Source organism: Salmo trutta, unplaced genomic scaffold (genome assembly GCF_901001165.1).
Source record: "Salmo trutta unplaced genomic scaffold, fSalTru1.1, whole genome shotgun sequence".
NCBI lineage: Eukaryota > Metazoa > Chordata > Actinopteri > Salmoniformes > Salmonidae > Salmo > Salmo trutta.
In genome coordinates, this window is record NW_021823258.1 from 1,668,889 (window position 1) to 1,685,779 (window position 16,891).

The 16,891-nt window shown below is 46.3% G+C and overlaps 2 protein-coding genes across 8 annotated transcripts in view; one reads left to right on the forward strand and one right to left on the reverse strand.

Annotated features, from left to right (window-relative positions):
• Window positions 1-628: 628 nt before the first annotated feature.
• On the reverse strand, window positions 629-5,644 carry LOC115189967 (bestrophin-3-like). Of its 3 annotated transcripts, none has more exons than XM_029748494.1 (5): window positions 5,430-5,644; window positions 5,003-5,178; window positions 4,595-4,689; window positions 2,453-2,686; window positions 629-1,113 (listed from the first exon to the last, which is right to left on the reverse strand). In XM_029748494.1, exons 2-5 carry the CDS (start codon window positions 5,152-5,154, stop codon window positions 938-940), a joined length of 657 nt encoding a protein of 218 aa, XP_029604354.1. In that variant the 5' UTR covers window positions 5,155-5,178; window positions 5,430-5,644; the 3' UTR covers window positions 629-937. The 3 variants fall into 3 exon arrangements, with proteins under 3 accessions (XP_029604354.1, XP_029604351.1, XP_029604353.1); XM_029748491.1 differs by having other exon boundaries at window positions 5,003-5,182; window positions 5,430-5,643; XM_029748493.1 differs by having other exon boundaries at window positions 5,003-5,167; window positions 5,430-5,642.
• A 1,488-nt stretch (window positions 5,645-7,132) lies between these two features.
• rab3ip (RAB3A interacting protein (rabin3)) overlaps window positions 7,133-16,891 on the forward strand; it is an 83,732-nt gene continuing 73,973 nt past the window's right edge. For 3 of the 5 annotated variants that reach the window (XM_029748423.1, XM_029748427.1, XM_029748424.1), the window contains exon 1: window positions 7,146-7,378. The gene's annotated coding sequence lies outside the window, so the exon portion shown is untranslated. Of the gene's footprint in view, window positions 7,379-16,891 lie in introns of all 5 variants that reach the window. The other 2 variants (XM_029748425.1, XM_029748426.1) reach the window with 2 other exon arrangements.

A 16,891-nucleotide genomic window follows, 5' to 3' on the forward strand; every position in this document is an offset into this window, starting at 1 on the left:
ATTCAAGGTATCCAGTAACCCTGCTGGCTGTTGTTAGGATTGTATCTTTCCTTCCTGGATTCAAGGTATCCAGTAACCCTGCTGGCTGTTGTTAGGATTGTATCTTTCCTTCCTGGATTCAAGGTATCCAGTAACCCTGCTGGCTGTTGTAGGATTGTATCTTTCCTTCCTGGATTCAAGGTATCCAGTAACCCTGCTGGCTGTTGTTAGGATTGTATCTTTCCTTCCTGGATTCAAGGTATCCAGTAACCCTGTTGGCTGTTGTTAGGATTGTATCTTTCCTTCCTGGATTCAAGGTATCCAGTAACCCTGCTGGCTGTTGTTAGGATTGTATCTTTCCTTCCTGGATTCAAGGTATCCAGTAACCCTGCTGGCTGTTGTTAGGATTGTATCTTTCCTTCCTGGATTCAAGGTATCCAGTAACCCTGCAGGCTGTTGTTAGGATTGTATCTTCCTTCCTGTCCTCAAGGTATCCAGTAACCCTGCTGGCTGTTGTTAGGATTGTATCTTTCCTTCCTGGATTCAAGGTATCCAGTAACCCTGCTGGCTGTTGTTAGGATTGTATCTTTCCTTCCTGTCCTCAAGGTATCCAGTAACCCTGCTGGCTGTTGTTAGGATTGTATCTTTCCTTCCTGGATTCAAGGTATCCAGTAACCCTGCAGGCTGTTGTTAGGATTGTATCTTTCCTTCCTGTCCTCAAGGTATCCCGTAACCCATCAGAGCTAAAATGGAGTCAATCTCCTCTATTTAGAGTGGGATTAGACTCTGTGTTTCCTCTGTTTACTGGTATATCTCTGCTTTGCTCAGCTTACTGCCATACACATATTGAGGATGGTCTGAAGGTCCACGCGGTCCAGGCTACAACCTCTGCAGGATTCAGAGCCAAAATGTCTCCTCTGTATCCTGTGGCAGGTATACTTTATCTATCTATGCCTGTTCAAGCTACTGCCATACTCACGTTAAGGATGGTCTGCAGGTCCACGCTGTCCTTTATGCGCCCCTCCGTCCTAGCCCTTGACGCCATGTTAGAAAACCACACCACAGGGATCCAGTACTTCAGGTGGGGAGACTTGACAGCATCAAAGATCTTCCTCTCTTCTGGAGTCATGAAGCCTGCAGGGAGGAGGAGAAGGAGGAGGAGGGGGATGAGGAGGAGAAGGAGGAGGAAAGAGGGGGAGGAAGAGGAGAAGGAAGAGGGGGAGGAAGATGATGAGGAAGATGAAGAGGAGGAGGAGGGCAACGTGAAGGGGAAGAGGAGGAGGAGGGGGAGGAGGTGGAGGATGAGGAGTGGAAGGAGGAGTAAGGGGAGGAGGAGGAAGAGGAGAAGGAGGAGGGTAGGGGGGAGGATGAGGCATGGATACAGCAGCACTAGGGCAATACTAGTGGTTAGAGGAAACAAGGCTTTTAGTAGGTCTAATTCAATCACTGAATCCTAATGATTTGGCTGATCCTGGGTAGTCCAACGAAACTGAAGAAGGAAGTGAAAAGATGGTCCTAGAAGATCCAGTTACAGATCCTTGTTTAACTTTCACATGTCACGCATCCTGTTTACCAATAAAACATTTATGGAAGCATCTCCCGAGTGGCTCAGTGGTCTAAGGTGTGTGCCACAACAGATCCTGGTTCGAGGCCAGGCTCTGTCGCAGCCGGCCGTGACTGGGAGACCCATGGGGCGGTGCACATTTGGCAGCGTCGTTTGGGTTAGGGGAGGGTTTGGCCCGCAGGGATGTTCTTGTCCCATTGCGGTCTAGTGACTCCTGTGGCGGGCCAGATGCAATGCACGCTGACACGGTCGCCAGGTGTACGGTGTTTCCTCTGACACATTGGTGCAGCTGGCTTCCTGGTTAAGTGAGAATTGTGTCAAGAAGCAGTGCGGCTTGGTTGGGTTGTGTTTCGGAGGACACGCGGCTCTCGACCTTCACCTCTCCCGAGTCCCACGGGAGTTGCAGCAATGAGACAAGACTGTAACTACCAATTGGAAATTGGGGAGAAATTGGAGAGAAAAAGGGATAAAAGTAAAACGATTGTACTGAAGGTTGAGTGAACTCTCTTGATCTGAACCTGACCTACTGAAGGTTGAGAGAACACTTGATCTGAACCAAACCTACTGAAGGTTGAGAGAACATTTGATCTGAACCAAACCTACTGAAGGTTGAGAGAACACTTGATCTGAACCAAACCTACTGAAGGTTGAGAGAACATTTGATCTGAACCAAACCTACTGAAGGTTGAGAGAACACTCTTGACCTGAACCAAACCTGTAAACCAAACCTTGTCGACCTTTGACCCCACCTATTTGTATTCTATTGGGGCCAGGTAAGGCCAAGCGCATGTCATTGAGGTACCTGCTTCCACTACTTGGTCCATGACGTTATGTACAGCATCTATCTGTCAAAATGAGTTTCCCCTGACCCCATCTATTTGCATTCCGTTATCCCCTTGGGGGTCGTACCTGCCTCCACCACATGCTCCATGGTGGGGAATCTCTTACAGACGGCGGTGCTGACGGAGCGGAAGATGAGCAGTGAGGTGAGGTTGACGTAGCGCATCAGCGTGCGTCTGAGGAGGCGGCCCTGCTCGTCATGGCCGTGAACACAGCTAGAGACCAGGAACATGAGGCGATCGGGCCAAGGCAGATTCACAAACTGGTTCCACCAGCGGTTGACCACCAGGGTCACATAGAAACCTGCAGGGAGGAAGAAGATGAGAATAGGAGGAGATATCAACATCATCTACACCAGGGCTCTACATCCTTCCTGTAGGTTTTAACTCCAACCCTGTTCCTGGAGAGATACCCTCCTGTAGGTTTTAACTCCAACCCTGTTCCTGGAGAGATACCTTCCTGTAGTTTTTAACTCAAACCCTGTTCCTGGAGAGATACCCTCCTGTAGGTTTTAACTCCAACCCTGTTCCTGGAGATCTACTGACCTGTAGGTTTTAACTCCAACCCTGTTCCTGGAGAGATACCTTCCTGTAGTTTTTAACTCCAACCCTGTTCCTGGAGAGATACCCTCCTGTAGGGTTTAACTCCAACCCTGTTCCTGGAGATCTACTGTCCTGTAGGTTTTAACTCCAACCCTGTTCCTGGAGAGATACCTTCCTGTAGTTTTTAACTCCAACCCTGTTCCTGGAGAGATACCTTCCTGTAGGTTTTAACTCCAACCCTGTTCCTGGAGAGATACCTTCCTGTAGTTTTTAACTCAAACCCTGTTCCTGGAGAGATACCTTCCTGTAGTTTTTAACTCCAACCCTGTTCCTGGAGATCTACTGTCCTGTAGGTTTTAACTCCAACCCTGTTCCTGGAGAGATACCTTCCTGTAGTTTTTAACTCAAACCCTGTTCCTGGAGAGATACCCTCCAGTAGGTTTTAACTCCAACCCTGTTCCTGGAGAGCTACCTTCCTGTAGGGTTTAACTCCAACCCTGTTCCTGGGGAGATACCTTCCTGTAGTTTTTAACTCCAACCCTGTTCCTGGAGAGATACCTTCCTGTAGGGTTTAACTCTAACCCTGTTCCTGGAGAGATACCTTCCTGTAGGTTTTAACTCCAACCCTGTTCCTAGAGTTAAAACCTCCAGGACGGTAATCTCTCCAGGAACAGGGTTGGAAATCCCTGGTCTACAGTAAGTCTAAACAGTATTTTGTCAGGTATGACTACAGTAGCAACCAAGGATGAGGTTTGGGTTGAGAAGGGCTGCTACCGAAATGACATTGAATTTCCTACATAGTGCAGTACTCTTCAGGCTACTTTTGATCCTCAAGCTCAAAACAGAGAATTGACCCCTAGATCATTGTCTAGGGCAACTTCATCCCAGTCAATATCAACATTTTATTGACAAAGTGAGATACGTAAATGTCATGAAAGCCACTTTGTGCCATTCACACAGAAGCACAACATTATTAAGCGACAATCTGATATGCCATGCAAAGCACTCTAGCACCCAAGCAAACCAACAAACCCAACAATATCCCACTTTCCCTGCTTTGGTCCGACTACTAATGATTTCCTTCCATTAACTCAATCACCAGTTCATTTCCCCACTGGAATCAGTGTCTGTCTGAGAGCTTCTGTTATGTAAGGAGTGAAAAATCACTATCATTAGTTTGTTGCCTGGCACTATTGAGGATTAGTTGGGTTAATTTGGTTGGATAGTAGCAAGCAGGTCAGACAGTTAACGCAGTGTGTTTGTGTGTGTGGTGATCGAGAAAGTATTGCACTGTTGTCATTCTGTTTTTAGGTGGCTGATACACATTTGCCCGACGACTCAAACTGAATTGTTCCGCTGCTCCTCTGTTCGCTCCATTACCGCGGAGAAGAAACCAACATCTGTGGGCGTGGCGTAGCGTTTGGCTGGAGCAAAGAGTTTGGGTCGCCAGGCAAGCTACACATGGGGTTGTGGATGAGGTGAATTTCCCACTTAAATTGTAAAGCACTTTCAGCACATCTGGAAAGCACCTATACAGTATTCAGGTAGAAACAGGCATTCTCATCTCAGCACAGCGCTAGTAGCTCGTAGGGTTAATAGGCTGTGAGCTGCTATAAACTACTCAGCAAGCATGCGCTGATATCAACCAGCGCTGGTTGTACTGACTTACCAAGCACAAACGTGACTGGAATCTGTTCTGCATACTTGTTACAGTGAAGAGCCAACTTTTCAAAGAAACGCTTTTCAGGGTCTGAGAGAGCAAGTCTAGATAGATAGATGTGTTAATTAATTAAGTAACATTATAGATTTGTTCGCATGCAGTTATTGATATATCACAGCGATACAAATCAATTACAGACCCATCATGCAAAGTCAAATCAAAGGCTCATATGACACCTTCATTTGTATTCACAGTTATAAACAGATTAAAATCAGATAATAGATAATGTTATAGACTATACATACACACATAACATAACAATTATATTAGACATATTTCATATCACCGAGGACTTGTATTCGTGACAACACTAATGTGTTTAAGGAGAAACCCTTAATAGCTTAATATTATTCCTACCTGTAAACGAGGCTCACCAAGGTATATAACAGTACAAAGACTATAAACTCCCGATAAAGCAGTTTATAGATGCTGCCTCTCCATCGCAGTAGAAGTCTATGGAAACCGAAGAACGTGGCGTTGGCGACTTTACTGGAATACGTCACCGTCATCTTCCTTCAATCACTGCAGAAAAACTACCTAGTCACCCAATTTACACTTAGTTGACAGACACTCCCTTGTCCTTTCCGGTTGTGAATGTAGCTGACTTTAAATGATATCTAAAAGAATAGTTCTGCAGTAAACTACTCTCTCAAGGCAAGCTGTCATGCACAATAATAACCAGTCAAACCACAAAATAACCATTATTTCCATGTTACATGCCCACAGTAGATAAGAAATAACGTTATTAAAAACAATAATAAAAGTAGACATTTTCCACACATACCTTTTGTACCAAATCTAAATCACATTGCTTGTTGTTCCTTTAGGTGTAATATAGTGTATTCCTGAACCGTGAGTCAAGATTGAGCAATCATCAGGTGACCGCCCCGGCCACATTTAGCTGGTTGTCTGTCTGTGTCTGTCTGTCAGTCCAGCTGCCAGTGCGCTCCTGGCTATGGCTGTCTGGGCAAGATGCGCACCATGTCATGGCGGTGGGATAAGATGCGCACTATGTCATGGCGGTGGAATAAGATGCGCACCATGTCATGGCGGTGGAATAAGATGCGCTCTATGTCATGGCGGTGGAATAAGATGCGCACCATGTCATGGCGGTGGGATAAGATGCGCACTATGTCATGGCGGTGGGATAAGATGCGCACTATGTCATGGCGGTGGAATAAGATGCGCACTATGTCATGGCGGTGGAATAAGATGCGCACCATGTCATGGCGGTGGAATAAGATGCGCACCATGTCATGGCGGTGGAATAAGATGCGCACCATGTCATGGCGGTGGAATAAGATGTGCACTATGTCATGGCGGTGGAATAAGATGCGCACCATGTCATGGCGGTGGAATAAGATGCGCACCATGTCATGGCGGTGGAATAAGATGCGCACTATGTCATGGCGGTGGAATAAGATGCGCACTATGTCATGGCGGTGGGATAAGATGCGCACTATGTCATGGCGGTGGAATAAGATGCGCACTATGTCATGGCGGTGGAATAAGATGCGCACCATGTCATGGCGGTGGAATAAGATGCGCACTATGTCATGGCGGTGGAATAAGATGCGCACTATGTCATGGCGGTGGAATAAGATGCGCACTATGTCATGGCGGTGGAATAAACACATCATGTTCTGCTGATGTAGATAGAGACTATATTTATCCCTGCTACAACATGCCTATACAGCCTACCAGCTTTAAACAAAGTAATCAATGGAAACATCTTTGGGATATAATATTTATTGGAATATTATTATTATTATTATATAGATATATTTGTACACATTTTTATAGAAAAAGCCTCATAAATATTTGGTTTATAGTAGTGCATATGAATGCAGGACTTCAGATGCATTGTAGAAATTGAAATGTCAAAGACTTATTATCGTTGTTTATTACTTTCTCGAATCTATCTCATCCTTTGTTGCATTATTCACACGCTATCAAATATCACTCACAACATGAGATCTGAAAACTGTATCCAACGGACGGCGCTGTTGTACAAATTATCATGGCAAACAATAAAGCACAATCACAGAAATGCATGGAAGTTGCAGCGATGGGACAAGTCTGTAACTACCAATTGGATTTCACGAAATTGGGGAGAAAAAGGGATAATTTTTTTTTTTAAATAACAAATTAAATGCATGCATTTATCTGGTAGAACATGCTCCCATCTATGATCAATAGATTAGCCTGCTAGGACCTAATAGACGATCAATAGGCCTCTATTGGCTAATCGATATAGAGATCTTACATCACATCAGAAGGAAACTCACATTTCATTGTGAACTATAGAACTATTGGCGCATGCATTGCATACAATATCATAATCAAACAGTCGGATACAGTGTTGCAACTTGTACATTTAGATACAATGTCGCGATCACAGTTTTGTATTATCTATCGTCTGCTGCCATGAAAGGTTAACATGAGATGTGATACCGGTTTTGCGCATGCGCCACTGTGAGGTTGTCGGTTCACTTCTCGTCGGTGCTCCGTTCCCACCCAACCAGCGGAGAAGAAAAGAGCAGGTGAGAGGATGGTCGGATGCTGCTGGCGCTACTAAACCGATGATATTCAGCAAACAGACACTTCATGCGCGGCGAAACGGGAGGTTACTGGCGACAGGTAGCGAGAGCACGTCGTGACAGTTGTGTTTATGCGCGGTGGTCACTTTCCGGAGTGTTTTATTCGGCATAGACAGCAGGCGTCGAGAGAGGGGTGAGTTGACAGCTAGCATACTGTAGCAAGGCTAGCTAAAGCGCTAGCCAGCTGGCTGGCTGACTAGCTGTCTTGCTGGTTTCATCGTCTTAAACAACGATATAGTCCAAGGTCATTGTGCATAGAGTTGTATGTTTTATAACATTTTTAAATCAGTGGTATTTATTGGGCATACATTTTAAAGTGAGAAATTAGAGTCTCAGCGTAATTCCTTTACCATGGAATTGCCCACTTGCGATGCATCGGAGTATTAGCACATCAATTTGACAGCAATAGCTAGCTTTAATTCATTATCTATTATGCATTTCATTGAACAGTTTTTGGCAACAGACACACTAGTTTTAACACTCCTCCACATATGCATAAATTACAATCAGTCCATGTCTGTTAAAGAGACGCATTCTGAATATTCTAAGGTTTTATGTTTCTGAACATTATATAATTCAATGCAGCTGTGGAACATGGATGGTTTGGAGCAAAAGTGTGTTTTGTTAGCCACATCTCTCACCGTCCCTCATAGGCCTACAGACGGTGGTGAGGTGGGTATGAGGAGAGGAGTTGGGAGGAGGAAGGGTTGAAAGGAGAGCTGGGAATCCCTGATACAGTGAATTGATGCCCTGCGTAGGTCAGGTCAGGCAGTGTGCTGAACGGATGTATGTTTACTGATGTTAGTTTTACAACTAAAACCAAATCAATTGAAATGTATTGGTCCCATACCCAGTGAACAGCAGTTGTAAAAGGTGCAGTGAAGTGCTTGTGTGCTAGTTCCCTCAACATTACACAACATGAATCAATAATAACAATGGAAAGACTGGTGAAACATAACAAGTAGTAGAAGAGGTAGCCTTTACCAGTGTAAAGGCAACATTAGACTGTCTAATACAACTCTCTCTCTCTCTGTGTGTGTGTGTGTGTGTGTGTGTGTGTGTGTGTGTGTGTGTGTGTGTGTGTGTGCGTGTGTGTGTGTAAGGGTTGGATGTGTGGGTAGTCAGTGCATATAGTCTCTAAGGTGCATATAGTCTCTAAGGTGCATATAGTCTCTAAGGTGCATATAGTCTCTAAGGTGCATATAGTCTCTAAGGTGCATATAGTCTCTAAGGTGCATATAGTCTCTAAGGTGCATATAGTCTCTAAGGTGCATATAGTCTCTAAGGTGCATATAGTCTCTAAGGTGCATATAGTCTCTAAGGTGCATATAGTCTCTAAGGTGCATATAGTCTCTCCGGTGCAGGTCTGCGCAGGAAGACAGCTAGGTTGAGCTATTCAGCAGTCTGATGGCCTGGTGGTAGAAACTGTCTCAGTGTCTGTTGTGCTGAGACCCGATACTCCACTACCTCTTGCCAGATGGTAACAGAGTGAACAGTCCGTGGTTTGGGTGACTGGGGTCCTTGAGGATCTTTCGTGCCTTCCTCAGACCCTGCCTGGTGTAGATGTCCTGGAGGGCAGGGAGCTCGCCCCCACTGGGCCCAATTCCTTCAGGCGCCTGAGGTTGAAGAGGTGCTGCTGCGGTGTGATTGGGCCATGTCAGGTCCTCAGTGATGTGCACGCCGGGGGAACATGAACCTTTTCACCCTCTCCACTGCAGTCCTGTCTCCATCCTGTTTCCTGTAGTCCAGCATCAGCTCCTTTGTTTTGCTGACGTTGAGGGAACGTGGACTCTGCGTTCCCTCATATGGTTCATTCATATGAAATGCCATAAATACATCCATTTGTAGATGTGTTTGGTTGTCAGCTCTATGCACGGTGTTAGCCCTGCCATCACCACAACTAAAACAGAGACAAGAAGGCCTATTGTTCTGAAGACCCCTCTGTTTATCTGGCTTTACGTTAGATAAACCATGTCCTGCTGATCTGTTTATACTGCACAGTGGGAGTTACAGAGAGGAGCTCAAACAGGGCTGTGGCACAGTGGGAGTTACAGAGAGGGGCTCAAACAGGGCTGTGGTACAGTGGGAGTTACAGAGAGGGGCTCAAACAGGGCTGTGGCACAGTGGGAGTTACAGAGAGGGGCTCAAACAGGGCTGTGGTACAGTGGGAATTACAGAGAGGGGTTCAAACAGGGCTGTGGTACAGTGGGAGTTACAGAGAGGGGCTCAACTAGGGCTGTGGTACAGTGGGAGTTACAGAGAGGGGTTCAAACAGGGCTGTGGTACAGTGGGAGTTACAGAGAGGGGCTCAACTAGGGCTGTGGCACAGTGGGAGTTACAGAGAGGGGTTCAAACAGGGCTGTGGTACAGTGGGAGTTACAGAGAGGGGCTCAAACAGGGCTGTGGTACAGTGGGAGTTACAGAGAGGGGCTCAAACAGGGCTGTGGTACAGTGGGAGTTACAGAGAGGGGCTCAAACAGGGCTGTGGTACAGTGGGAGTTACAGAGAGGGGCTCAAACAGGGCTGTGGCACAGTGGGAGTTACAGAGAGGGGCTCAACCTGGGCTGTGGTACAGTGGGAGTTACAGAGAGGGGCTCAACTAGGGCTGTGGTACAGTGGGAGTTACAGAGAGGGGTTCAAACAGGGCTGTGGTACAGTGGGAATTACAGAGAGGGGTTCAAACAGGGCTGTGGTACAGTGGGAGTTACAGAGATGGGCTCAAACAGGGCTGCGGTACAGTGGGAATTACAGAGAGGGGTTCAAACAGGGCTGTGGTACAGTGGGAATTACAGAGAGGGGTTCAAACAGGGCTGTGGTACAGTGGGAGTTACAGAGAGGGGTTCAAACAGGGCTGTGGTACAGTGGGAGTTACAGAGAGGGGCTCAACTAGGGCTGTGGTACAGTGGGAGTTACAGAGAGGGGCTCAAACAGGGCTGTGGTACAGTGGGAGTTACAGAGAGGGGCTCAAACAGGGCTGTGGTACAGTGGGAGTTACAGAGAGGGGCTCAAACAGGGCTGTGGTACAGTGGGAGTTACAGAGAGGGGCTCAACTTGGGCTGTGGTACAGTGGGAGTTACAGAGAGGGGCTCAAACAGGGCTGTGGTACAGTGGGAGTTACAGAGAGGGGCTCAAACAGGGCTGCGGTACAGTGGGAATTACAGAGAGGGGTTCAAACAGGGCTGTGGTACAGTGGGAATTACAGAGAGGGGTTCAAACAGGGCTGTGGTACAGTGGGAGTTACAGAGAGGGGTTCAAACAGGGCTGTGGTACAGTGGGAGTTACAGAGAGGGGCTCAACTAGGGCTGTGGTACATTGGGAGTTACAGAGAGGGGCTCAAACAGGGCTGTGGTACAGTGGGAGTTACAGAGAGGGGTTCAAACAGGGCTGTGGTACAGTGGGAATTACAGAGAGGGGTTCAAACAGGGCTGTGGTACAGTGGGAGTTACAGAGATGGGCTCAAACAGGGCTGCGGTACAGTGGGAATTACAGAGAGGGGTTCAAACAGGGCTGTGGTACAGTGGGAATTACAGAGAGGGGTTCAAACAGGGCTGTGGTACAGTGGGAGTTACAGAGAGGGGTTCAAACAGGGCTGTGGTACAGTGGGAGTTACAGAGAGGGGCTCAACTAGGGCTGTGGTACATTGGGAGTTACAGAGAGGGGCTCAAACAGGGCTGTGGTACAGTGGGAGTTACAGAGAGGGGCTCAAACAGGGCTGTGGTACAGTGGGAGTTACAGAGAGGGGCTCAAACAGGGCTGTGGTACAGTGGGAGTTACAGAGAGGGGCTCAACTTGGGCTGTGGTACAGTGGGAGTTACAGAGAGGGGCTCAAACAGGGCTGTGGTACAGTGGGAGTTACAGAGAGGGGCTCAAACAGGGCTGTGGTACAGTGGGAGTTACAGAGAGGGGTTCAAACAGGGCTGTGGTACAGTGGGAGTTACAGAGAGGGGCTCAAACAGGGCTGTGGTACAGTGGGAGTTACAGAGAGGGGCTCAAACAGGGCTGTGGTACAGTGGGAGTTACAGAGAGGGGCTCAAACAGGGCTGTGGTACAGTGGGAGTTACAGAGAGGGGCTCAAACAGGGCTGCGGTACAGTGGGAATTACAGAGAGGGGTTCAAACAGGGCTGTGGTACAGTGGGAATTACAGAGAGGGGTTCAAACAGGGCTGTGGTACAGTGGGAGTTACAGAGAGGGGTTCAAACAGGGCTGTGGTACAGTGGGAGTTACAGAGAGGGGCTCAACTAGGGCTGTGGTACAGTGGGAGTTACAGAGAGGGGCTCAAACAGGGCTGTGGTACAGTGGGAGTTACAGAGAGGGGCTCAAACAGGGCTGTGGTACAGTGGGAGTTACAGAGAGGGGCTCAAACAGGGCTGTGGTACAGTGGGAGTTACAGAGAGGGGCTCAACTTGGGCTGTGGTACAGTGGGAGTTACAGAGAGGGGCTCAAACAGGGCTGTGGTACAGTGGGAGTTACAGAGAGGGGCTCAAACAGGGCTGTGGTACAGTGGGAGTTACAGAGAGGGGTTCAAACAGGGCTGTGGTACAGTGGGAGTTACAGAGAGGGGCTCAAACAGGGCTGTGGTACAGTGGGAGTTACAGAGAGGGGCTCAAACAGGGCTGTGGTACAGTGGGAGTTACAGAGAGGGGCTCAAACAGGGCTGTGGTACAGTGGGAGTTACAGAGAGGGGCTCAACTTGGGCTGTGGTACAGTGGGAGTTACAGAGAGGGGCTCAAACAGGGCTGTGGTACAGTGGGAGTTACAGAGAGGGGCTCAAACAGGGCTGTGGTACAGTGGGAGTTACAGAGAGGGGTTCAAACAGGGCTGTGGTACAGTGGGAGTTACAGAGAGGGGCTCAAACAGGGCTGTGGCACAGTGGGAGTTACAGAGAGGGGCTCAACTTGGGCTGTGGTACAGTGGGAGTTACAGAGAGGGGCTCAACTAGGGCTGTGGCACAGTGGGAGTTACAGAGAGGGGCTCAAACAGGACTGTGGCACAGTGGGAGTTACAGAGAGGGGCTCAAACAGGGCTGTGGTACAGTGGGAGTTACAGAGAGGGGCTCAACTTGGGCTGTGGTACAGTGGGAGTTACAGAGAGGGGCTCAAACAGGGCTGTGGTACAGTGGGAGTTACAGAGAGGGGCTCAAACAGGGCTGTGGTACAGTGGGAGTTACAGAGAGGGGCTCAAACAGGGCTGTGGTACAGTGGGAGTTACAGAGAGGGGCTCAAACAGGGCTGTGGTACAGTGGGAGTTACAGAGAGGGGCTCAAACAGGGCTGTGGTACAGTGGGAGTTACAGAGAGGGGCTCAAACAGGGCTGTGGTACAGTGGGAGTTACAGAGAGGGGCTCAACTTGGGCTGTGGTACAGTGGGAGTTACAGAGGGGCTCAAACAGGGCTGTGGTACAGTGGGAGTTACAGAGAGGGGCTCAAACAGGGCTGTGGTACAGTGGGAGTTACAGAGAGGGGCTCAAACAGGGCTGTGGTACAGTGGGAGTTACAGAGAGGGGCTCAAACAGGGCTGTGGTACAGTGGGAGTTACAGAGAGGGGCTCAAACAGGGCTGTGGTACAGTGGGAGTTACAGAGAGGGGCTCAAACAGGGCTGTGGCACTGGGAGTTACAGAGAGGGGCTCAACTTGGGCTGTGGTACAGTGGGAGTTACAGAGAGGGGCTCAACTAGGGCTGTGGCACAGTGGGAATTACAGAGAGGGGTTCAAACAGGGCTGTGGTACAGTGGGAGTTACAGAGAGGGGTTCAAACAGGGCTGTGGTACAGTGGGAATTACAGAGAGGGGTTCAAACAGGGCTGTGGTACAGTGGGAGTTACAGAGAGGGGTTCAAACAGGGCTGTGGTACAGTGGGAGTTACAGAGAGGGGTTCAAACAGGGCTGTGGTACAGTGGGAGTTACAGAGAGGGGTTCAAACAGGGCTGTGGTACAGTGGGAGTTACAGAGAGGGGCTCAAACAGGGCTGTGGTACAGTGGGAATTACAGAGAGGGGTTCAAACAGGGCTGTGGTACAGTGGGAATTACAGAGAGGGGTTCAAACAGGGCTGTGGTACAGTGGGAGTTACAGAGAGGGGTTCAAACAGGGCTGTGGTACAGTGGGAATTACAGAGAGGGGTTCAAACAGGGCTGTGGTACAGTGGGAGTTACAGAGAGGGGTTCAAACAGGGCTGTGGTACAGTGGGAGTTACAGAGATGGGCTCAAACAGGGCTGTGGTACAGTGGGAGTTACAGAGAGGGGCTCAAACAGGGCTGTGGTACAGTGGGAGTTACAGAGAGGGGCTCAAACAGGGCTGTGGTACAGTGGGAGTTACAGAGAGGGGCTCAAACAGGGCTGTGGTACAGTGGGAGTTACAGAGAGGGGCTCAAACAGGGCTGTGGTACAGTGGGAATTACATATGCGTTGCATATAATCAATGCGGTGCCTGTTAATTTATCATCAAATCACAGCCTACTACAACTTCACCAAACGGGGGATGATTTAACAAAAGTCCATTCGCGAAAAAAGCACAATTGTTGCACCAATGTACCTAACCATAAACATCAATGACTTTCTTAAAATCAATACACAGAAGTATATATTTTTAAACCTGCATATTTAGTTAAAAGAAATTCATGTTAGCATGCAATATTAACAAGGTAAATTGTGTCACTTCTCTTGCGTTCAGTGCAAGCAAAGTCAGGGTATATGCAACAGTTTGGGCCGCCTGGCTCGTTGCGAACTATGTGACTGTAATTCATTTGCCAGAATTTCAACTAATTATGACATAACATTGAAGGTTGTACAATGTAACAGCAATATTTAGACTTAGGGATGCCACCCGTTCAAAATACGGAATGGTTCCGTATTTCACTGAAAGAATAAACATTTTGTTTTCTAAATGATAGTTTCCGGATTCGACCATATTAATGACCAAAGGCTCATATTTCTGTGTTTATTATAATTAAGTCTATGATTTGATATTTGATAGAGCAGTCTGACTGAGCGATGGTAGGCAGCAGCAGGCTCGTACGCATTCCTCAAACAGCACTTTATTGCGTTTGCCAGCAGCTCTTAGCAATGCTTGAAGCACAGCGCTGTTTATGACTTCAAGGCTACTCCCGAGATTAGGCTGGTGTTAAAGGGAATTTTCATTTCCAATAATGCATTTAATCTTTAACCAATTCACCTAGGTTTGTAAGACCCTGGGTTCACTAATAATTGGGCAAAGTCTCAGATTTTATAAAAAATGTTCAACGATCTTTATTCATGAGAGCTCTAAAGTTAAAAATGAGGACTCATTCCTTTTATATACACATTCCTGTCTTTAGACCACTCCCTGCTCAAACTACCAGTACTTTTATATACACATTCCTGTCTTTAGACCACTCCCTGCTCAAACTACCACTACTTTATATACACATTCCTGTCTTTAGACCACTCCCTGCTCAAACTACCAGTACTTTTATATACACATTCCTGTCTTTAGACCACTCCCTGCTCAAACTACCAGTACTTTATATACACATTCCTGTCTTTAGACCACTCCCTGCTCAAACTACCACTACTTTATATACACATTCCTGTCTTTAGACCACTCCCTGCTCAAACTACCACTACTTTATATACACATTCCTGTCTTTAGACCACTCCCTGCTCAAACTACCAGTACTTTATATACACATTCCTGTCTTTAGACCACTCCCTGCTCAAACTACCACTACTTTATATACACATTCCTGTCTTTAGACCACTCCCTGCTCAAACTACCAGTACTTTATATACACATTCCTGTCTTTAGACCACTCCCTGCTCAAACTACCACTACTTTATATACACATTCCTGTCTTTAGACCCCTCCCTGCTCAAACTACCAGTACTTTATATACACATTCCTGTCTTTAGACCACTCCCTGCTCAAACTACCAGTACTTTATATTCACATTCCTGTCTTTAGACCACTCCCTGCTCAAACTACCAGTACTTTATATACACATTCCTGTCTTTAGACCACTCCCTGCTCAAACTACCAGTACTTTATATACACATTCCTGTCTTTAGACCACTCCCTGCTCAAACTACCAGTACTTTATATACACATTCCTGTCTTTAGACCACTCCCTGCTCAAACTACCACTACTTTATATACACATTCCTGTCTTTAGACCACTCCCTGCTCAAACTACCACTACTTTATATACACATTCCTGTCTTTAGACCACTCCCTGCTCAAACTACCAGTACTTTTATATACACATTCCTGTCTTTAGACCACTCCCTGCTCAAACAACCACTACTTTATATACACATTCCTGTCTTTAGACCACTCCCTGCTCAAACTACCAGTACTTTATATACACATTCCTGTCTTTAGACCACTCCCTGCTCAAACTACCACTACTTTATATACACATTCCTGTCTTTAGACCACTCCCTGCTCAAACTACCAGTACTTTATATACACATTCCTGTCTTTAGACCACTCCCTGCTCAAACTACCACTACTTTATATACACATTCCTGTCTTTAGACCACTCCCTGCTCAAACTACCAGTACTTTATATACACATTCCTGTCTTTAGACCACTCCCTGCTCAAACTACCACTACTTTATATACACATTCCTGTCTTTAGACCACTCCCTGCTCAAACTACCAGTACTTTTATATACACATTCCTGTCTTTAGACCACTCCCTGCTCAAACTACCACTACTTTATATACACATTCCTGTCTTTAGACCACTCCCTGCTCAAACTACCAGTACTTTTCCACTAACCACAAAGAACCATAAAAGTTGTCACATTCTACAAGGCTTTCACCTCCCCTCCCCCGTTGGGACCCTCTTGGTTTGAAACCCTCTAATGATTTTCTATTACCTTCTCTTCAACTTCACTCTGTTTACAATCCTAACAGATCTACCCACATCCTGGTTTTATCTTTTCATAATTCTCAAACATTTCCCACTATCATACAATTTCAGAGTGGAACACTTAAGTCATTATTCTAACACATACAAATGATTCTAACAGCTGGCAATACTGTAGTGCCTATAAGAACATCCAATAGTCAAAGGTATATGAAATACAAATGGTATAGAGAGAAATAGTCAACGTGTCATAATTCCTATAATAACTACAATCTAAAACTTGTTAACTGGGAATATTGAAGAATTGGGAATATTGAACCACCAGCTTTCATATGTTCTGAGCAAGGAACTTAAACTTTTGCTTTTTTACATGGCACATATTGCACTTTTACTTTCTTCTCCAACACTTTGTTTTTGCATTATTTAAACCAAATTGAACATGTTTCATTATTTATTTGAGACTAAATAATGTTATTTATGTATTATATTAAGTTAAAATAAAAGTGTTCATTGTTCATTCAGTATTGTTGTAATTGTCATTATTACAAATATATAAATAAAAATTGGCCGATTTATAATCGGTATCGGCGTTAAAAAATCCTAATCAGTCGACCTCTACTCTGTACGCCTATGTAGATAATTCATTAAAAATCTGCTGTTTCCAGCTACATTAGTCATTTACAACATGTCTACACTGTATTTCTGGTCAATTTGATGTTATTTTAATGGGGAACAAATTTACTTTTCTTTCAAAAACAAGGACATTTCTAAGTGACCCCAAACTTTTGAACGGTAGTGTC

Bases quoted from the DNA above. Each gene is read 5' to 3' on its own strand.
- LOC115189967 (XM_029748494.1), bottom strand. From the start codon at position 5,154: ATGACGGTGACGTATTCCAGTAAAGTCGCCAACGCCACGTTCTTCGGT. The intron at 4,690-5,002 runs GTAGGAATAATA...CTATCTATCTAG, and splicing joins TTGGTGAGCCTCGTTTACAG to ACTTGCTCTCTCAGACCCTG. The intron at 2,687-4,594 runs GTAAGTCAGTAC...TCCTCCCTGCAG, and splicing joins TCCAGTCACGTTTGTGCTTG to GTTTCTATGTGACCCTGGTG.